Here is a 22,635-nt window from a genome sequence, read left to right on the forward strand (position 1 = left end):
CTGCTGACTGTGTCGAATGCTTTGGTTAGGTCCACAAAGGCCATGTACAATGGTCAGTTTTGCCCTTGGAGTTGACTCAGAGAAAATATGTCTATAGTTGATCTTCCAGCCCTGAATCCGCACTGTGATTCAGGGTAGACATGATTCGCCAGCTGTTGTAGGTGCAATAAGATGACTTTTGGAAGTCAGAGCTCTACACACAAGAAAGAAACATCACCAACGAATCGCTGGACCAAATACAAACTCCACAGGTCACGCCAGAGCTAGATGTGGAGCCCACTGTAGAAGAACTAAGCAAGGCCATTGATTTGCTATCAAGTGGCAAGAGTCCTGGAAAAGATGGCATCCCAGCAGAAATCCTCAAGTGTGGGAAAGACAACCTACTACATATCTTCATCAGCTGTTATTTAAATGCTGGAAAGAGGGTGAGGTACCACAAGAGATGCATGATGCAAACATCATCACTCTGTATAACACTGAAAGTGAAAAGGGCAACCGTAACAGCTAAAGGGGTATCTCACTAGCTACTAAGTGTAGCAGGAAAAGCTTTCACAAGTCATCTTTTAGTCACTAGAGTCAGCAGATATTACTCAAATGCCATATCCCTTGAATGTTATGCAATCTATCGTAGATACTTACTGTGGTGATAGGAGGATAAATGCACTGAAGATTGTGAGGTGCTCAGATACGTGGTCCCCAACATCTCCGTGAGGTAAGGAGGTTCTATTATTCCCATTTTACAGATGGGGAATGGTGGTGCAGAGAGGGTAAGTGACTTGCCCATAGTTACATAAGAAGGATGTAGCACAGTAGAGACTTCAATCTAGGTCTCCTATGTCCTCTGCTATTGTCCTATGCACTGGATCATCCTTCCTCTCTCTAGATGCTCTCTCCCGAACAGTCCAAAGTACAGAAGAGCTTCCACCCCCGACCCAAAGAATGAAGATCAGAGGACAAGAGAAAAAGGCTTCCTCACTCATGCCACCCCCTCTTTTGTCTGATTAAGCATCATCTTGTGCGGGGTTTTAGATTTTTCATTTTAAAATACTCTGGTATCACAGAGGGAAAGCAAACTCTGCAGGAAGGCCCTGTGTTCTGTGAAGTGGAAATGATTTTTGTTTTTAAGCTACAGAAAGCCCGAAAGGAAATATCTGTATTAATTTCAATAGAACTACAGCAATTGACACCAGCCGAGGAGCTGGATCATTTGTCCTTGGATGTTTCCTTGGTCTTTTTTTCCATTTTTCTAATCCTTTTTCTCATTATACTGATGTTATATTACCCATCATAGTGTAATGCAGGGCTTCTCTGTGCAACTTACCTACATTCAAAGCCCAGGTAGGAGGTAAGTAAAGGCAATTCTGCTATCTTGCATTTTCCTCCCAAGTGTCTAGGTTAGTAATAAGCAGCTTTGTAAGTTAGGCAAAATTTGCATATTGTTAATGCATTAAAGGATTAATCACACACCCCAAAAGGGGAAGAATAACTCCTCTACCTGTCTATAGCAGGGAAGTGAGAGGATTGATGAGGACAAGAACTAGATAGGCCTCCATCTGCTGGAACAGTGAGATGGGAGGATGGCCCTGTGCAATCAAAAGGCTTACTGGATAGCACGATATATTGAAAGAGAGAAAAACTGGGTGTCATTATTCAAAATAGGTGCTAATTAACACAAGCTCTTCAGGCACTCAAAGGCCATTTGAAAACAGGACTGTACATCTCAAGTTTTCAAAATCTAAGCATTGCAGTCTAGAAGCACAAAGGTAGCATACAGTTCAAACTAGCCACCAAGTCTCCACACAGAAATAGACTTCATTGGAACCTCACTGTGACCTGTGGAAAGAGGACTTGTCTGACGTCAACTGAACAGCTTTGAGGCTGTTCCTCAGGAGGAAAAAATGCAGTCCAAATTGACACACTTTGATTCTAATGTATGCACACCCACACTGTGTGTACACAAAGAGTATTAAACAAGAAATGCATAAGGAATATATGTATATAATATGCTGTATGTATATGTGTATTATCTATAATGAACATTCCATGTTACAGTCACCTTTGTCACTAAAGAAATAGTTTTTTGAAATAGACATAGGAAGCTTATTTTCTTGAATCATAAAGAATCTTGGTTTTTTACATATTAGGGCCCAATCTTGCAAGTCTTGGAAGGATCAGGCCCAAAGTAAAAAAAATACAGTTTGAGCGTTGGCCTGCTAAACCCAGGGTGTGAGTTCAATCCTTGAGGGGGCCATCTAGGGATGTGGGGCAAAAATTGGGGATTGGTCCTGCTCTGAGCAGGGGGTTAGACTAGATGACCTCCTGAGGTCCCCTCCAACCCTGATATTCTATGATTCTATGAAAATAGACTCATGACTAAATTCACTAAAGTCTTTCTGTGTAGCACGGATTCAACTTCCACTGAATGTTCAGCCCTCTATATGGTAATTATACAAACCCATTGACATCAGTATTACTGCACATGTGAGTAAGTGCTGCAGGATTAGATCATTGTTTCTGGACAAATGAATTTTTGGTTTAGGGCAGCATGATTCCCAACTTCAAAGATCAGCACTGGGCACGTGATCAGATTAAGGCAACAAATATTCCACACAGCATATTCCACATTTGAAGACTGGAAGTGAGAGCAGAGTTGCCCTAAAGCTGTTGCATACTGTCTGAATTCAAATGTAGAGAGACAAGGTGGGTGAGGTAATATCTTTTATTGGACCAACTTCTGTTGGTGACAGAGACAAGCTTTCAAGCCACACAGAGCTCTTCTTCAGGTCTGGGAAAGGTTCTCCCAGCGTCACAGCTAAATGCAAATGTGACATTGGGAGTACCTTTCCCAGACCTGAAAAAGAGCTCTGTGTTGCTCAAAACCTTGTCTCTCTCACTAACAGAAGTTGGTTCAATAAAAGATATTACCTCACCCACCTTGTCTCTCAAATATCATGGGACTGACATGGCTACAACTATACCACATATTCAACTGCAGAAGGTATTCATCTAGTAGTTGATAGTGATAATGCTTGACTCAACAAGACTTGAGAAGGCAGCAAGTAGGACTAAGGGCACGTCTTCACTGGCAACATTTAACATGGCTTGTGTAGTCGCAGCCCATCTCCATGAGGGGAATCGCTCCCAGAGCTGGGAGCACGGCTCCCAGCGCTGGTGCACTGTCTATACTGGCATGTTACAGGGCTGAAACTTGCAGCACTTGGGGGGGGGGGTGTTTTTTCACACCCCTGAGCAAGGAAGTTGCAGCGCTGTAAAGTGCCAGTTTAGACAAGCTCTAAGTGAGGAAGGGGAGATTGTTTAAAAAAAAACTATATATTCTACTTCTATATACTGTACCTCTGAAGGGGTGACCACTCTCCATCTGAATGGGTGTATGGTACAGACTGCGAAAGCATACTGATTGCAGAAGCATTTATCTCAGACACTTCTTCACTAAACATATCCGTAACAGATATCCTGAGCACAAAAACAAACAAACTGGAAGTTAAAATAATGCCTGAATATTAATTTTCCTCATATCTCAGTTAATAGAATAATGGAGACATGTTCTAGTAAGAAGACATGCAGATGTTGGTACAAAATCAAATAGTGAGAGAAAACCACAGTCTCACTCATACCCTATAGTTCCACAGATATCATTCTTCTCGTCACTTTGCTGTCAATTTCCTAGGTTAAAACTCATTCTCAGGACCAGATGCTCTTCAGCCATGTGTGCTGCTGGGGGGGGCGGAGGGGGGGAGCTGAAATCTGAAGAAGTGGAAGGGGGAAGCAATGACTCTGCTACATGCTACTCTCACCCCCTGAATCCTCAACATCCCTTCTGTAGGCAGACTGTGGAAATGGGGCTTCTCTGGTTCAGAGTAGATGCATGGGGGATGGGAAGTGCGTACAGTAGGAGGGGACAAATCCGAAGCAGCAATCACTGTACGTCACAAGCTTCCCTCCTATTCTGCCAGATTTCAAAGCAGAAATGCACCCATGAGCTACTGTTGCTCTAAAACACAGGTAGGGAGAGGAAAACAAGGGAGAGCTAACTGCAGAGCTGAACAAAGGGGACCAAGAGAGGACCCACAGAGAGTTTGGCTCTCCATGCTTGTAACTCCAGGATCTATGGGGTTAGCCCAATGATAGCTCCAGTAATTAGTGGATCTGGATATTCTGGATTAATCATCAGAATGTTTTTTATCCACTGTATGGACACAAAATATAGGTCAAATTCTCTGCTGGTATATATCAATGCAGAGGAGAAATGCTAATTTACACTAGCTGAGGCTCTGGTCCTGGGTATCTATTAGACTCCTGTACCTATACATTACCAGGGAGTAATAACCAAACTAAAAATGGGTTTTCTCCATGTTGGTTTCAGATCAGAAGTCTCTTGGATTTCATAACTAGTTTTGAGGGCTTGGTTATTAATTCAGAAGGACATCTTTACACACACATCCAAAAAACACCTGAGTCCCCTCTCTGTGCAATACATGCAAGAAACATTTAATCCTTTCAATCTGGCATTAGATCTGCATTATAAATGATACCTCATATTGTCCACGGGCTCATTCTCTTCCTCTGAACTAATCTGTATAGAAAACATTTCTTCATCTTCTGACGTGTCTTCTCTTTTTAAACTGTCAAGTTTATGGGTAGATTTCCTCCTCCTCTTCCTTCTTTTCTTCACAGAGACACAAATCGAGGAGCTTTCTATAGCAGACTGGGAAGCAAGACTGGGGATTGATACCTGTGAGGATCCAGTGGATTCCAGATTCCTCACCCTGTCTATCAAGTTCCTCTTCAGCTGTGATTCCATCAGAGCAGCTCCTTCTGATAGAATGGGGGATGTAGCAAGGTGGTAAGGAATTACCTCCTGAAGACAAAGAAATCAAAAACAGGGGATATATTATTCCCCCCCACAGTCAAAAATATAGGTCTAGCATCTGAGCCGAATGGTCTCTGTCCATTAACCCAACTGACTATCAAAACAACTCAGGCCCAGAGTGCCCCTTCCCCATGTGGGCTCTCGAGGCTTCAAGCCAGGGGGAACTGTTTTCAGGGTGGCAGCTCCTAGAGGAAGCAAGGGAGGGTACCTGCACTAAGGGGTTCTTCTATATAGCTAATACTGGCCCATCAGTAGCTCTAGTCTCTAGCCAGTTGATACTAGATATAGGCCAGAACCAGAAGACTGGGTCCAAACAACATAGAATTTTGGAGTAAGTCTGATCCATCTTAATGGCTCAGCACCCTCTGTCTCTCTAATGGACCTGAACCAGAATCCTAGATCCAAACCTCCACAGACTCTGCTCTGGATCCATACCCAAAGCTTGTGGTTCAGGCCCATCTCAAATGTTAACACATCAGCATAGAGACATTGGGCTAGACTGTGCCAGGCCTCAGCATGGATGCAAGGAGAGGCCTGAGAAGCCTCCCCACACTGTCCCACCCAGAGGCACAATTACTGTCCCTACACTCCTGGAACACAGAGACTGTTTCTGCCGTGTGCCCCAACAAGCTGTATTCTCCCTGCAGGGCTAAAGGAGGGCAGGAAGGGAGGAGGCAGAGCCACACCCACCCAACAAAAGGCTCGTGGAACTACCCAGGTGCACAGTGGAGCATATGCTGCACCTTGGAAGGTACATTCACTTCCACACTCAGTTAGGGCTCTGCCTTGTAACACAATTGTTCCTTTTGCTTTTCACACAACTTGAACATAAAGTAGGTGACTGCTGAGGTTCCAATTGAATGGGAGCTTCGCAGGCACTGTGCACATCCCAGGGCAGAATTCAGTGCTTATTAAGTGATGGCACCACTATTTCTTAAGTGAAGATTCATAACTTATGTCCTGGTCATGCCCCCGTGATCTGCGTATAGATCACACCACTCTCAGGAAACAGTAGGCTAGTAACCTCTGCATCAGTGACAGGTATGACTTGAATCACACAATGTCAAGATTTCATGGAGACCAGAAATTTCCCAAAGATTCTGTTTATGAGGTGGTTATATACACTAAATAATATAATATACACACCCCAGTTTATTCTGTATTTTATCTAAAACACATTTGGAAAGTTTCCTAGCAATCTTCTTTATCTGGAAATGATTGCTACCATCTAACATATTTAGATGTAAAGACATGGGGAGAAAGATTGTTCATGGATGCAATTCTTAACTGAAGTTAATGGGACTGAACTGGTGCATCAGGGTTTAAAATTTTTCTCATGCTGGAGAATCAAAACAATTGTTGCATACTCCTAAAGCAAATACCTTTAAAAGGTTTCCCCTTCTCTACCTTGTGGGAAGTGTCATCAACATTAGTGTGGGCCTCATTTAAACTGCATAGCAGTTAATCACAGAGTCTCCCAACAGGAGTTCTAATTTAAGTAGTATTCAGTGTGAGTAATGGGTGCAGAATCATACCTTTAATGAGTAACGAACACTTTAAGACCAAATGTTTAAAAGGACACATGCACTTTTGCATAAGCACAATGCTCAGTGCACACACACACAAATCAGAGATTTGTGCAAGCATAGGCCTAGGCAGTGTAAATCACTGATTTACAAGTGTGCATTAGGCAATGTATTTGCAGATATTTGGAGTGTGTTAAAGTGGGTGTATTTTTGTACCTGTGTGAGCATACACACACACACACACATATTTGGGCCATACTTATTATTTGACAATGGGCTATGCCAAGCTGTCAAAATTTAAACCTGAAATGCTAATTTAATCCAGTACCAAACTCCTCTATGAGTTGCTGTGCATTTTTCTATCAGAATGATACAGTTACACATACACTAGATAGAGGCATATTTTTAAACAAAAGCCCTAAATTCAAAATCGCTGCCACAGTGTATGCATCAGAATTTTGACAAATGAAAATTATCTTTGGACATTACCTGATCATTATCCATTTCCTGTACAAAAAATGCCTCTCCGTTGTCCCCTAGTTTCATGTGCAAATCTACAGATTCTCCATTAATTTCTATGTCAACCTTGGGGGAAAAAACAAAACAATAAAAATAAAGTAATCTTAGGTACAGAGGAACTGCCATATCAAGTCCATCTATTGCTCTAGCCTGTCCCGGACATTGGTCAGATGCTTCAGAGGAAGGTGAAAGAAACCTATAGTAAATAATTATGGGGAAAGCTGCCTATTGGGGTAGTATCTTGCTAACCTCTGTTAGTTAATGGTTGACTTGCACCCTGAATCATGAAGGTTTTTATCCCATATTAAAAAAATTCTGTATTTTATCTAATGTAACTGTAGGTGTTGCATTAGCCACATAAATTTCTAATCTCTTTTAAATCCTACTGAGCTCTTGACCTCAGTGATATCTTGTCATCAAAAAGTATCACAGACAAATTGTACATTGAGTGAAAATGTATTTCCTTTTATCAGTTGTAAATGTATTGCCTTTCAAGTTCATTAAATGCGCCCTGTCCTGCCACTATGATAAAGGAGAAATAGGAAAACCTGATTTGCCATCTCCATACCATTCATTGTTGTTCAATCACTGTCATATCCCCTTTCTAAATAGCCCCAATCTTTTCAATCTCTCCTCCATGCCAGAAGTATCTCTATGCCTCTAATCATTTCAGTCACCCATTCTATTTGTTATATCATTTTTAAGATTAGGGTGACCATAACTGAACACAGTATTTCAGGCCAGGGCACCCAACTGATTTACATAAAGGCATTATCCAATATTATTTTCTATCCACTCTTAATACACATTTTCCCTTTTGACTCAGAAAAGTAGTGAGCAATAGTTTTCACTCAGCTATCCACAATGACACTCAGGTCTGTTTCCTTAGCGATTTCAGTTAACTTAGAACCCAAAATGTGTATAAGTAGTACAGATTATTCTGCCAAATCATCATGCATTTGACACCAGTGGCTTTCATTTGACATGAGGCTGCCAGTTCTCCTAGCTTTGTAGGTTCCTCTGAAGTCCCTGACAGTCTTCTCTAGCTTTGAATAACCTAAATAATTTTGTCATCTACAAATTTTACTACCTCACCATTCACACCTTTTTCCAGGTCATTAATAAACATGATGAACAACAAGGTCCTAGTGTAAAACCATGAGAACTTAATGTTAACATAGGTCTGTACTGTCAACCTTTTGCCATATTGAAAAGGAATTTTGCAACAATTATGGAAAGCATTTCATCATGAGCATGTATAGATTATTATTTAACAGAAACTACAGCAAAACTTTAAAATTTAGCTATAATGAGAGGAATCTTGAGATGTACCTTAATTAAAATATTTGTCAAGATTCCAACACTATCCTATAAATATCATCCAGTTAAATAACATAAGCCATAGTTATATCTTGCGAAATTCCAAGTAAAAGTCTAAATGTAGACATGGAAACTGTATTTTCAGTCAATAAATTTGCCTAACTGTAGTTTGGTTCACAGTTATTATGATCAACTGTCTACACATTATGCATTAAAATAACGTTATCAGTATCAACAATTTCAAATGAACCTTGAAAATACAGTTTAGGCTCTTTATAAAGACCATTTAATGAAAGCTTTGACTGCTACATTGTAACATCTTCTGTACCTACATGCAATGAGTTCACACACTGAGAAAACAAGAGAAAAGTAACAAGATTTCTGTTTTCTTACCACTTTCTCTCTAGAACGCAGAACCCCCATTTTCCCAAAGCGCACATGGAAAGGGGAACACTGAAGATTTCCATCTGGCTGACGTACAACAATTATATCAATACATCCAGATAGCGTGGCAGGATTTAATCCCTTGTAGAGCTCCTTCACAGTAACAAATACTTGGCCTGCTAACTGCCCAACGTAATTCATGGTTTGTGCCTGGAAAGAAGCATACAGAAGATACGTGTAGTCAACAAAATCTATGGTATTGTCAAGACTTCTGAACAATCCAGAAACCTTTACATTCCAGCAATGGATTATTTTCATGTTAGAAAAGAAATGATTTCACACAGAATGAGAATACCCAGTCTAATTTATTTACAGTGGCTGTACTTTTGAACAGACACTAAAAAACAAAGTACAGCTCAGAGTTATAACTACTTCCAAAACTCCAGAGAACAGCTGTGTTCTAAACCACAGTCAGACTTTGAGACTCTGCAACTCCCAAATATTGCTCCAACTGTATCTAAATTGACAAGCTTTTTTTGTTCCATATCCCTCCTCCACAACATCACTTTCTTTCGTTTTCAATATTGAGTACGCCTTGCCTGTATAGTTGGTCTGGGCAAGTGGGTTGCCCCTCAGCTGGTCCATTTCTCCCACCACCATTTAAGTCAAGAGCAAATCTCCCACTCCAGTACAAAGGGAGAGAGAGAAACTTCATAAGACTTTTCCTGTCAAAAAAATAGTATGTGATCATGTAATTGGATGTTTTTCTAAAAGATCTGCTCTAGCAATTATTTTGGGGACGTTCTTTGCCCTGCGTTATACACGAGGTCAGACTAGATGATCACAATGGTCCCTTCTGACTTTGAAATATGAATTAAACACTATATCATAATGCACACATACTAGGGGGGCCCAGCCTGTTATGCACCCACTTTAAGGTATTTTCATCTAAACAGCACCCCTAATTTCTTATGAGAGCATCATGTGGGACTGTGTCAAAAGCCTTACGTTCCAGGTATCAAAGTTAGGTGGACTGGTCTACAATTTCTGGGTCCTCTTTTTTTGAAAATAGTACTGTTTGTGCTCTTCCCTAGTCCTCTGGGACCTCACTTGCCCTCCAACCATTCTTGAAGATAATCACTAATGATTCAGGGATTACTTCAGCTAGTTCCTTGAGAACTGGAGGGTGAATTTCATCTGGCCCTTCTTACTTAAATACACCTAACTTATCTAAATATCCTTTAACCTGTTTTTCCCTATTCTGGCCCAAGAATCTTCCCCCTTGTGTAATACTAATTGTCTTAAGCATCTGGTCACATTTAACCTTTCTAGCGAAGACTGAAGCAAAAAAGGCATTAAACATCTCAGCCTTCTCTGCATCACCTGTTATTTGCTCTCCTTCCCCATTAAATAATAGACTTAGATTTCCTTCCTCTTTCTCTTACACCTAATATATTTATAGAACCTCTTTTTATTGCCCTTTATTTCCCTTGCTAGGTGAAACATATTTTGTGCCTTCGCCTTTCTAATTTTGTCTCTGTATGCTTGTGCTATTCTTTATACTCATCCTTAGCAATCTGTCCATGTCTCCATGTTTTGTATGATTCCTTTTAGATTTTCAGGTCATCAGAGATCTCCTCCACAGCATGTGCAAATTGAGATTTTTCAGAGGATTATAACTTGATCAAATTTTGGTGGATATCACAGGGACAGCAAAAGGCAAATCCCTAACAAAAAGGTCACCAACTTGCCAAATTTCAAGTCCCTGTTCCAAGAATGTGGATACTACAGCTTTTCAAAGGAGAGGTTGTCAGCATTTTTAACATGGGCAAAACAGTGTATTTTTCACTAACTTCATTCTTGGAAATGGCTGAAGTGTTTCATCCGAAATTTTCCATAAAATTTCAGCCCATGGCCAATATCCAGCATAGAAAACCTTGTCTCAAAAGGTTAAAGTCTGGCAAAGTTATAAACAACTGAAAACAGGATCTTATAATGGGAAGTTTGGGGAACCTGAGCACTAATGTAGCATAATTAATAATATATGGATGTTTGTAATTAAGTAATGGGTTCATGGTGCTAAAATTTTCAAAGAGGAACACAAATCCACATGGTGTGCCAATGAATGCAGGAATGACCACTGGAGCTTTGAGTTAGCTGAAAGAGGTATACAAACATATGCAGAGAGCTCACTAATCTTCATGAATATGAAATATCTCCTGTTCATTATTTATACTGCTAAATTCAGGGAACACACGGTATTTAGAAAACATGTTCCTGATTAACTCATTTTAACAAGAAATATTCACTAACTGGTGCACACGAGTAAAACCTTCTACTATCAAGAAAGGGAGACAAACCACTCTCCCTCTGTGGGCTCTTTGATTACACAAGCATCTGGCTGAATGCACCTTTAAGGGGCAGCAGCATCCTAGTGCAGCTAGAGCTCTGGGCACAGACTGCTGCTTTGGAAATACTACCGTTGTTTCTACTTGGGGATTTAAAAAAAAAAAAAAAAGATACGATCTAGTAAGAAACAGATTTTATTTTCAGCTCAAACAAATGTAAAGGTTGTTACAATTGGGCCCAACACATCATGTCCCTGATTCACCTCAGTCTATGCCTGATACTGTCATAGGACCTGGCAGAGTCCTGCAGCAACAGAATGTCTAGTAGGTGAGCGGTTGCAAAGAAGCCACAAACTCTCCTCACATGAGAGGGAACCTGCGGGGGCCAGCACAGTCCCAATGATGCCAGCCAGGGAAGAGGACCGGGAATGGCTGATTCAGTGCATCCCCTCAGCAGTTTATACCAGTAGGGCTCCTAAGCAGCTATGAGAAGATTTTAAAATAGCCCTCACCCAGCACAAATCACAGCAATCACAGCCTGTCCTCAGAATGAAGCCCTCTGAGAGTGCAGAGAGTCAAGGTGCAGTTTGCACCCCTCTGCTCCAGCTTAGATGACTTTAGCCCCTCAATAATGCCTTTGCCTCTAGTGCTTTGTTCATTTGTTTAATGTACACCAGGGGTGGCCAACCGGTGGCTCCGGAGCCACATGCGGCTCTTCAGACGTTAACAGGCGGCTCCTTGTATAGGCACCGACTCCGGGGCCGCAGCTACAGGCGCCAACTTTCCAATGTGCCGGAGGGTGCTCACTGCTCACCCCTGGCTCTGTCACGGGCCCTGCCCCCACTCCACCCCTTCCCATCCCCTCCCCTGAGCCTGCCGTGCCCTCGCTCCTCCCACTACCCCCCAGAGCCTCCTGCATACCACAAAACAGCTGATTAGGAGGTGCAGGAAGGGAGGGGGAGGTGCTGATCAGCAGGGCTGCCAGTGGGTGGGAGGCGCTGGGAGTGGGGATGAGGAACTGATGGGGGGCTGCTGGCGTATTACTGTGGCTCTTTGGCAATGTACATTGGTAAATTCTGGCTCCTTTGCAGGCTCAGGTTGGACACCCCTGATGTACAACATTCTCTGACCATGAGGAAATCCTCTTCCATCTTTATGTGTATTTTCATACATCCTCATTCATTTCCAAAATGAAGTCCAGGAAAACTGGATCTGATACTTTTTAAACTGCTGGCCACCAGCTAGAGCTGATGGAAAAGTTTTGGGATTGTTTCAAACTTCTAACAAATGCTGTAGTGGTTGTACGTTCAGGGCATGAAAGGGGCACAAGGCTATTTACAGCATGAAGTAATTCAGAATTCTGACTGAGATTCCCAACCACATTTAATTTTTAAAGAGCAATACAACCAAGAGTTATAGTCTGGGGCCAGGGTCAGTTCCAGAGAATGTCAGCATTCCAGGAAACATTCCTCAATTCCCAAGGAGGCTGCATGTGGGCTTGACCATGTGGTTTACTCCAGTTGCTCCAAGAAGTCTTTTACTCGCTATCCAGGCAGCAGTTCCAAGAACAAACAACTTCAAGCTCAGGGGATATAACCCTTAGTATTCCTCACACTGAATTTAGTGGCCCTCTGACCTCCATAAGAACACACTGTACAAAGACATAATCTTTCTCTGTATGGTAGTAGATGTCATACCATATGAAAATATTGTTGCTACTGGGAAAATATAAAGCCATTCCGCTCCAAGCTCATTAAAAAAATCAAAGAGAAATTATGCTGACTATCTGCACTGCTTCTGTTAGAATTTCCCAATTTCTGTCATTTTGTTCTTTGTACTGAACTAGAATGTACTGGCAGATCTGTACCTTGGGACAACAACATGTAGCTACAATGAAAATAAAAGCACTTAGCCAACTTTTCCGACTACCTGGTATCATTTTCAACCTGAAGAAACATGAGCCTAATTCTGAAAGCTGCTGAGCATTGTCATCTCGCTTTGACTGTAAGGCACATTCAGCATTTTGCATTGCAAAACTGGGATCCCAATGAAGACACTTTTTCTGGTAGATGAATAGGTCAAAAATAAATGGTTAGCTGTCATATTAAATATTTTAGTAACCTACACCAGGCTGATCTACGTAAGCCACCACCACCACCTCCTCATTTAAATCTCTTCTAAAAGTTCACTTCTCCCACATGCCCACAATAACTAAGTTCACTGTCTTAAATCTTTTTTCTCCGTTTTATATATAACTATAACTATAAAATGAAACCTTTAAAAGGAGCCACCATAATGTCCACATACTTTTAACTGAATTACTTTATAACCACGTTTCTGTATCCTTTCTGTGACCCCAATTCCCCACCATACTGTTCTTCACCCTCACTCATTAGGTCACATCAAAATGTAGATTGTAAAGTCTTTTGAGCAGGACTTCTGTTCCTTCTGTAAGGGGGCCTAGCACATCTTCGGCTGTTCTCAAATAATGGATGGGATTTTTCAAAAGCACACAAATCACTTAGGAATACTAGTCCCATTAACTTTCAATGGGAGTTGTGCTCCTAAGTCACTTGGTGCTTTCTGAAAATCCCATGCAATAATAACTTTGATAACATTGTGCCGGTACCCAGGGTTCTGAGGCTCTTACCACCACCTGTACTTAGCGCAAAGTAGTTTTATCTATGCAGGCTGTGGATTAGCTCCCCGAAACTAATAACCTCTGGAAGCACAAGCACTACCTTCCAGGCCTCCACAGACCTCACTCTCTCTGTACAAGTAGTGATAGGCACACACCAAGTCCTCTGGGCGTTCCCTGTAGTGTCCAGCCCCTTATCTAATGAACACTCATAGAATTATCAGGCCTGCTGTTCCCAAAGGAACAGTACACACCAGCTTGTAAGAGTCAACTCCTGACCAGTAATTTGCTTAACACCAAAGCACTTAGCTATATTTATAGTGAGCACAAGGATAAGTTTATCAAAAAACAGAGATTCAGTGAATAAGAATATTGGGAACAAATGGTTATATATAAAAACACAATCATAACATGCTTTCTAGAGACGAAACTTAGCTAACAGGTTAACCTCCTCTCTAAAGAAGCTTATCTCACCCAAAGTTCTTTTCACCGTTTTCAGCTAACTCTAGTTGAGACCACTTTTTCACGAAGCAAGTCTGCCATCCATTTACTTCCTACGTAAGGAATGCCCAGGTATCTCCTTTGTACCCCCAAATATACTCAAGCAAACCTTTTATATGCACCTCAAGATAAGGTTCTCTTCCCCTGCTGTGTTCCTCTTCCTGTTAGTTTAATTCTTCATTTGCATTCATTTCAGACTGGTGATAAGGGACCAATTGTGAATGGGGCAATAGTCAATTTATACATAGTGTGACAGAGTTCCTCCTCTGCCTTGGTGGGTCCTGCGTTTATTGGTGGATTTTCTCGCCTCAGAGGTTCATGGCAGCCCTCAGATTGGCCACTTTTGTGGCTCAAATCTGCCATTCATTCAGTTGTCCTTTCCCCATGCTGGCCAGTGATGAGGCTAAAGAACAATCCCTGCAGTCTCTGCTGATCCACCTAGTGGATCGGAGAACAGGCCAGAGACCTTCCCCTCTGGTGGAACCCACAGTCCAGTTCAACTCCTCCGGTATCAAGTAGGCAGTTGGGGGAATGGAGGGAACCTGGGCCCACCCTCTACTCCGGGTTCCAGCCCAGAGCCCTGTGGATTGCAGCTGTCTACAGTGGCTCCTGTAACAGCTGCGTGACAGCTACAACTCCCTGGGCTACTTCCCCATGGCCTCCTCCCAACACCTTCTTTATTCTCATCACAGGACCTTCCTCCTGATGTCGGATAATATTTGTTCTTCTCAGTCTTCCAGTACTACGCCTTCTCACTCTCAGCTTCTTGCACTCCTTGCTCCCAGCTCCTCACACTCACCACAAACTGAAGTGAGCTCCTTTTTAAACCCAGGTACCCTGATTAGCCTGCCTTAATTGATTCTAGCAGCTTCTTGATTGGCTGCAGGTGTTCTAATCAGCCTGTCTGCCTTAATTGTTTCCAGAAAGTTCCTGATTGTTCTGGAACCTTCCCTGTTACCTTACCCAGGGAAAAGGGACCTATTTAACCTGGGGCTAATATATCTGCCTTATATCACTTTCCTGTAGCCATCTGGCCCAACCCTGTCACATATCCCCCCACTCTGCTCAACAACACGGGTCTGGGCAACTTGGGACGTCAGGCAGTGTACCCGTGACAAGCCATCTGCATTGCCATGGTGGCTTCCAGCCCGGTGTTGCGTGGTGAATTGGAAAGTTCGTAGGGACAGGAACCATCTGGTCACCCTTGCATTCTTCTCTTTATTTCACTGCATTCACTGGAGGGGTGCATGGTCGGTCACAAGGGTAAACTGTTGTCCCAGAAGGTAATAACGTAGTGTTTCCATGGCCCATTTCACAGCTAGGCACTCTCTTTCAACCACGGCATACTTCTGCTCTCTCGGGAGGAGTTTCCTGCTGAGGTAGAGGATTGGGTGTTCTTCATCTTCGATCTGCGATAGGACAGCTCCCAATCCTACTTCAGATGCATCCGTCTGTAAAATTAATTCTTTGTTGAACTCTGGGGCTATAAGCATGGAGTTACTGTAGAGGGCTGTCCGTAGATACATGAATGCTTTCTCTGCGGCATCTGTCCACTTCACCATGTCTGGACTTTTATCAGATCTGTCAGGGGACTCGATCTGGTAGCAAAATGGGGAATAAATCATTGGTAGTACCCCACCACACCCAGGAATACGCGGATTTGCTTTTTCTGACATGTCCAGGGCCAATTTTGGATAGCCTCTAGTTTGTTTAGTTTGGGCTTGACCATGCCCCTTGACCATGCCCCTTTGGGCTTGACCATGCCCCGAGGTATTTAGCCTCAGCTAGCCCTATAGTACACTTGGCTGGGTTGGCTGTGAGGCCAGCCCGTCTTAGTGTGTCCAGAACCGCTTCCACCTTTTCCAAGTGGGTTTCTCAGTCAGGGGTGTGAATAATCACATCATCCAGATATGCCGCTGCATAACTGGTATGGGGCCATAGGAGCTTGTCCATAAGACAAAGTGGCAGGTGCCCCATGCAGTCCAAAAGGAAGAACAGTATATTAAAACAGACCTTCTAGGGTAGAGAATGCCATCTTTTCTTTCGCATCTTTGGCAAGGGGAATCTGCCAGTATCCCTTTGTTAAATCAAGGATGGTCAAAAATTGGGCATTGCCCAGGTGGTCAACTAACTCATCAGTACGGGGTATGGGGTATGCATTGAATTTGGATATCTCATTCAGCCGACGAAAGTCATTACAAAACCTAGTGGTGCCATCCAGTTTGGGCACCAACACAATCGGGCTTGACCACTGACTGTGGGACTCTTCGATGACTCTCAGCTCCAACATCCTTTTTACCTCTGCCTTGATCTCCTCCCTTTTTGCCGCTGGGACCCAATAGGGCCTTAAAATTACCTTTGCCCCAGGGTCTGTGATAATGTGGTGATATGCTTCGGTGGTCAGACCTGGTTTGGTTGAAAACACATCCTAGTATCGGTTGATCATCTCAGTTACCTCCTTCTTCTGGTTTGGTGTCAGATCAGTGGATATCCTGATCTGCCCCTGCATGTTATTTCCCTGGATCGGGGTCTCTTGGGCCACTACACACGCCTCTTGTTGGCTTTAAGAGGTTAATGTGATAAATTTGTTCTTGTTTCCGGCGTCCTGGCTGCCACACCTTGTAGGTTACTTCCCCCATGGGTTCAACCACCTCATAGGGCCCCTGCCATTGGGCCAAAAGCTTGCTTTCTGCCGTGGATACCAACACCATTACCTGATCCCCTAGTTGGAACTGTCGGACTTTTGCCTGGCGATTGTAATGGGTTCGCTGGACCTCCTGCGCCTTTTCCAGATGTTCCCGTACAATAGGGGTGACCTGGGCTATACGTTCTCGCATCTGCAACACGTGGTCAATTATATTTCTCCCCTCATTGGGTTCCTCTTACCAGATTTCTTTTGCGATATCTAGTATGCCACGGGGGTGGCGTCTGTATAATAACTCAAAAGGGGGAAAACCCAGTTGAGGCCTGAGGTACCTCCCAGATTGCGAACATAATGTAGGGTAGTAGGGTGTCCCAATCCTTCCCATCCCGACTTACCACTTTCCTTATCACTGCCTTGAGGGTTCGGTTAAACCTTTCTACCAGCCCATCAGTCTGCGGATGATAGACTGAAGTTCTCAGGGAGGGGATATGGAGCAGCGTACATTAGCTTCGACATAAATGGGGTACTTTGGTCTGTTAATATCTCCTTTGGTAGCCCCACTCGGGTAAAGATCCCCACCAACTTAACTCTTTAGCCATCATTTTAGAGGCCGCGTTCCGCAGGGGGACGGCTTCTGGATAGCGAGTAGCATAATCCAGAACAACAAGTATATATTGGTGGCCCCGGGCTGTCTTCTCCAGGGGTCCCACTAGGTCCATGGCTATTCGCTCAAAGGGGACCTCTATGATGGGAAGGGTACTAAAGGTGCTCTCAAGTGGGGATGGGGACTGTGCAGCTGGCACTCTGGGCAGGAAGCACAGTACCTCCGTACTTCGTCATATACTCCGGGCCAGAAGAATCATCGCAGGACCCATGCCAGGGTCTTCTCTACCCACAAATGCCCCCCAAAAAGAGGACTATGGGCAAGACTTAATACTGCATTCTGGCGTTTTTGAGGTACTAGGATCTGCTGTACCTTCTGCCCCTGTACTGGCGCAACGTGGTATAAGAGATTCTTCTTTGTTATGAAGTAGGGTCGTGGTCCCTGGGTTTTCCCTTCCACGGGGACCCCATCTATTTTGGTCACCTTCTTCCTAATGTTGTCGTACCTCGGGTCTTCAGCCTGGTCCCATCCAAAATTTCCTCTCCCAGGGCTAATCTGCCCGAGTTCTAGGGGGCCAGTCTCTGTTGCCTTTACTGGTTCAGAGGCGTTAAGGTGTGGGACAGACTCGGGTGCTTCTCCCTCGTGGGTGGCCTCCTTTTCAGCTGCTCAGGTCCACCTACCTACAAGAGCGACCCTCTGGCTTTGGGTCAGTATTCGGGTTCCCAAGGCCTTAGCTGCCGTCCTTTCCCTTTTTGACTTTCTCCCCTGTCTGGGAGTGGAGAACAGATCTGGGGATATTTCAAAGAAGATTGGGGGTTGACAGTCTACTGTGGATGCCTCACTGACTTCAGGGTTTCCCCCTTTCTCCAATTCCCCTACCGGGAGTAAGTCTCCAAACCCTGGGAAGTCCCTCCCTATGAGCACCGGGTACGGGAGTTTAGTGACTACACCTGCTGCTACCTCAGTAGTGTTCCCCTGAATCTCGATTTTTACTGGGATGGTGGGGTAATAACCAACTGTGCCAGGGACGCATGTTATCGCCGTACGCTTAGCCCACAGCAGCAGATTACGCTTCACGAGCTTCCCCAAGACAAGCATGATAGCACTCCCCAAATCTACCAGTGCTGTGGTCGCTACCCATTTAGCTTCACTGGTCTGGTGTACATATGTGGGGTTAGTGAGACCCCCACAAGGTGGATTAGGGAGCATGTGTCTGCCCAGTTCCCCAGGTTACACTGCATAGGCTCCTCAGCATTGGGACACTGTGCAGCTATGTGTCCCCACTCCCCCCAGGTGTAACATCCATATGGTGCCCTAGACATTCCCCGGTCTCTCGGTTTGGGCAGTCTAACATCACGATCCTCTTCCCCCTCAGTGCTCCGACTCTTTGTGGACTCTGGTGGGCCTTCAGCCCCTCTCTTTTTCCACCTGGGCTCTCCTGGTGGCCCAGTCACCCGAGCTCTAGGGCTTGGTGCTGCTAGTTTAACCCGGGGTGCTTCTTCCTCAACTGGAAGGGTCAGCTCCCTCACCGTCCTTCGCCTCTCTACCAGTGCGACAACCTCGTCATAGGTGGAGGGTTCGTTCTGGCTTACCCAGGCGCGAAGGTCTGGCGGTAGTCCTCTCATGTACCGGTTGATGACCAGAACCTCAAGTATCTCTTCTGGACTCCGGGACTCAGTTCGCAACAACTTTCGTGAGAGATGGATGAGGTCAAACAATTGGGACCACGGGGTTTTGTTTTCCTGGTACCTCCACTCGTGATACCGCTGGGCCTGCATTGCGGTCGTTACCCCAGATCTGGCCAGGATCTCTGCTTTCAGCTAGGGGTAGTCTGCTGCAGCTTCTTCAGGCAGATCATAGCAGGCCTTCTGGGCCTCCCCACACAGGAATGGGGCAAGGATGCCAGACCACTGATCTTGAGGCCAGGCCTCCCGTAGGGCTGTCCTCTCAAAGGCCAGGAGATATGCCTCTATGTCATCCTCCCCTGTCATTTTCTGCAGGCAATTGCTGGCCCATATGATCCGCATCCCATCATGGCCGTGGTTCATCTCTGTAAGGGCCTTCACTTGATTTACCAGTTCCCGCAACATAGCCCAGTCTTGAGCAGCCTGGTCCATCAGCAGGCGATTAGTCTCTTGCTGCAGCCGCACTGCATCCTGCTGCCTGGACACAGGTAGCCTCCTGCTGGGCAGCCATGGCTTGTATCAGTGCCCGCACTACCTCGTCCACTGTGGTGGAAAAAAAACTCCTTTTTTTCTTTTTTTAATAATAATAACGCCCTCCTTCTTCCGCCACGCTGTGCACACTAAATCCCACTTCTTTCACCAGTTGTGACAGAGTTCCTCCTCTGCCTTGGTGGATCCTGCGCTTATTAGCGGATTTTCTCGCCAGCCCTCAGATTGGCCACTTTCGTGGCTCAAATCTGCCGTTCACTCAGTTAGCCTCATCACCGGCCAGCATGGGGAAAGGAAGAAGAACAATCCCCACAGTCTCTGCTGATCCACCTAGTGGATCGGAGAACAGGCCAGAGACCTTCCCCTCTGGTGGAACCCACAGTCCAGTTCAACTCCTCCGGTATCAAGTAGGCAGTTGGAGGGATGGGGGGAACCTGGGCCCGCCCTCTACTCCGGGTTCCAGCCCAGAGCCCTGTGGATTGCAGCTGTCTACAGTGGCTCCTGTAACAGCTGTGTGACAGCTACAACTCCCTGGGCTACTTCCCCATGGCCTCCTCCCAACACCTTCTTTATTCTCATCACAGGACCTTCCTCCTGGTGTCGGATAATACTTGTTCTTCTCAGTCTTCCAGTAGTACGCCTTCTCACTCTCAGCTTCTTGTGCCTCTTCTTCCCAGCTCCTTGCACGCACCACAAACTGAAGTGAGCTCCTTTTTAAACCCAGGTATCCTGATTAGCCTGCCTTAATTGATTCTAGCAGCTTCTTGATTGACTGCAGGCGTTCTAATCAGCCTGTCTGCCTTAATTGTTTCCAGAAAGTTCCTGATTGTTCTGGAACCTTCCCTGTTACCTTACCCAGGGAAAAGGGACCTATTTAACCTGGGGCTAATATATCTGCCTTCTATCACTCTCCTGTACGAAGAAACAGCATATCATAGAAACCTTAATTAGTAAAAAGCAACAGATTACTCTGGCTACTCAGATGGTTAGAATGATTCTAAAGATTGATGATATTCATAGGCCAGGAGAATCTGAAGAACGAAGGCTGAAAAACAAGGAATAAAATGTAATGGAGCCACTGCAGTAACAAAAATTAGTGGGATCTCAACAGTTCATCTTTTATTTCTTGACAACTTTTCTTTTTGTTTTAGATATTTTAACTGCTAGTTTTAAAGACAATAAAGTACCATTTAGCAAAAAACAAAAAAAATCACTCTCCTGTAGCCATCTGGCCCGACCCTGTCACAATAGATAGATGGTGTGACAAAGTTCCTCTTTTGCCTTGGTGGGTCCTGCGCTTATTGGTGGATTTGCTTGCCTCAGAGATTCTCGCAGCCCTCAGTTTGGCCACTTTTTCTAGTGGGTCCAACTTGCTGTCCACTCAGCTAACCTCATCACTGGCCAGCATAGGGAAAATGGAGAACAATCCCTGCAGTCTCTGTGTCCCACCTAGTGGGTCGAGAACAGGCCAGATCCCTTTCCAATTTAGACCTTCCCTTCTGGTGTTTCTCACAGACTAGGTCAACTCCTTCTGTGTCCAATCAGGAGTTGGGGGGATGGGGGAAACCCAGGCCCAACCTCTACACCAGGTTCCAGCCCAGGGCCCTGTGGATAGCAGCTGTCTACAATGTTCCCTGTATCAGCTGCGTGACAGCTACAACTCCCTGGGCTACTTCCCCATGGCCTTCCCTCAGCACCTTCTTTATCCTCACTGCAGGATCTTCCTCCTGAAGCCCGATCACGCTTGAACTCTTCAGTCCTGCCGCAGCATGCCTTCTCACTCCCTGCTCCTTGCGCGCCCCCTACTAACTGATGGGAGTTCCTTTTTAAACCAGGTGTCCTGATTAGCCTGCCTGCCATAATTGAGTCTAGAAAGTTCTTAATTGGCTCCAGGTGTCTTGATTAGCTTTCCTGTCTTAATTGGTTCTAGCAGGTTCCTGATTGCTCTAGGGCAGCCCCTGCTCTGGTCACTCAGGGAACAGAAAACTATTCATCCAGTGGCCAGTATATTTGCCTCCTACCAGACTCCTGTACCCCACTCATCTGGGTCTGTCACAATGGCTAAACATCTCTTGTCTGACAGAAAACCTGTTTTCTGGTGACTAATGCCTTGAAATAGACTTCAGTAACATATTCTCAGTATACATACATAACTCTTTACATAGTATCTGCACATACATTTCACAATGATATTGATGAACCAGAATATACAAAGCAGAATCAGGAGATTCCTATAACCCCTCTGCACTCCCTGTTGCCATTAACAAGTTCTTGAGTCAGAAATATGTTGCACTCAGAGTTGTCTGGCAGGCTGTTAGAAGATGATCTGTAGCACGTTAAAATGCAAAGCAAACCAAAAGCTCAATAAAAAAAAAACCACATCTACAGAGATGTCTTTTTGCTATATCTGTACAACACCTAGCACAGTGGACCGTCACCCATGAATAGGGTCCCTAGACACTATAACAGTATGAATAATAAACAACCGTTAATAATAACGTATACTATCCCTTTAATAAGTAGGAACTTTTCACTAAACCAGTGCAATGCTGGAAGGGGCCAAAACCTGAGGACAAATCCTCAGCTGATGTAAATCGTCATAGCTCCATTAAAGTCACCGGAGCTGTGACAATTCCAGCTAAGGATCTGCCCCACTGGTCTCAGCTGTAAGGATGTAAAAACTACAGCTCACTTCATCGGATGCATAGAATGGAATATATATATATATATACAGATAAGTTGGAAGTTACCATACAAACTGTGAGAGGCTAATTAATTAAGATGAGCTATTATCAGCAGGAGAAAAAACTTTTGTAGTAATAATCAAGATGGCCCATTTAGACACTTGACAAGAAGGTGTGAGGATACTTAACATGGGGAAATAGATTCAATATGTGTAATGACCCAGCCACTCCCAGTCTCTATTCAAACCCAAGTTAATGGTATCTAGCTTGCATATCAATTCAAGCTCAGCAGTTTCTCCTTGGAGTCTGTTTTTGAAACTTTTCTGTTGCAAAATTGCCACCCTTAGATCTTTTACTGAGTGGCCAGAGAGGTTGAAGTGTTCTCCTACCGGTTTTTAAATG

General features: G+C 44.3%; 1 protein-coding gene across 2 annotated transcripts in view; it reads right to left on the reverse strand.

Annotated features, from left to right (window-relative positions):
- Positions 1–22,635, reverse strand: part of LPIN1 (lipin 1) — a 62,726-nt gene that overhangs the window by 35,194 nt on the left and 4,897 nt on the right. The window contains exons 2-6 of one of the 2 annotated variants that reach the window (XM_077812513.1): positions 8,650–8,850; positions 6,907–7,002; positions 4,554–4,879; positions 3,355–3,474; positions 1,496–1,603 (exon numbers count right to left, since the gene is read on the reverse strand). In XM_077812513.1, the coding sequence (XP_077668639.1) occupies positions 1,496–1,603; positions 3,355–3,474; positions 4,554–4,879; positions 6,907–7,002; positions 8,650–8,841 (842 nt within the window). In that variant the 5' untranslated portion in view covers positions 8,842–8,850. The remainder of the gene's footprint in view (positions 1–1,495; positions 1,604–3,354; positions 3,475–4,553; positions 4,880–6,906; positions 7,003–8,649; positions 8,851–22,635) is intronic. The other variant, XM_077812514.1, reaches the window with a different exon arrangement.

This window comes from Eretmochelys imbricata, chromosome 3 (genome assembly GCF_965152235.1).
Source record: "Eretmochelys imbricata isolate rEreImb1 chromosome 3, rEreImb1.hap1, whole genome shotgun sequence".
In the NCBI taxonomy this organism is placed as follows: Eukaryota; Metazoa; Chordata; order Testudines; family Cheloniidae; genus Eretmochelys; species Eretmochelys imbricata.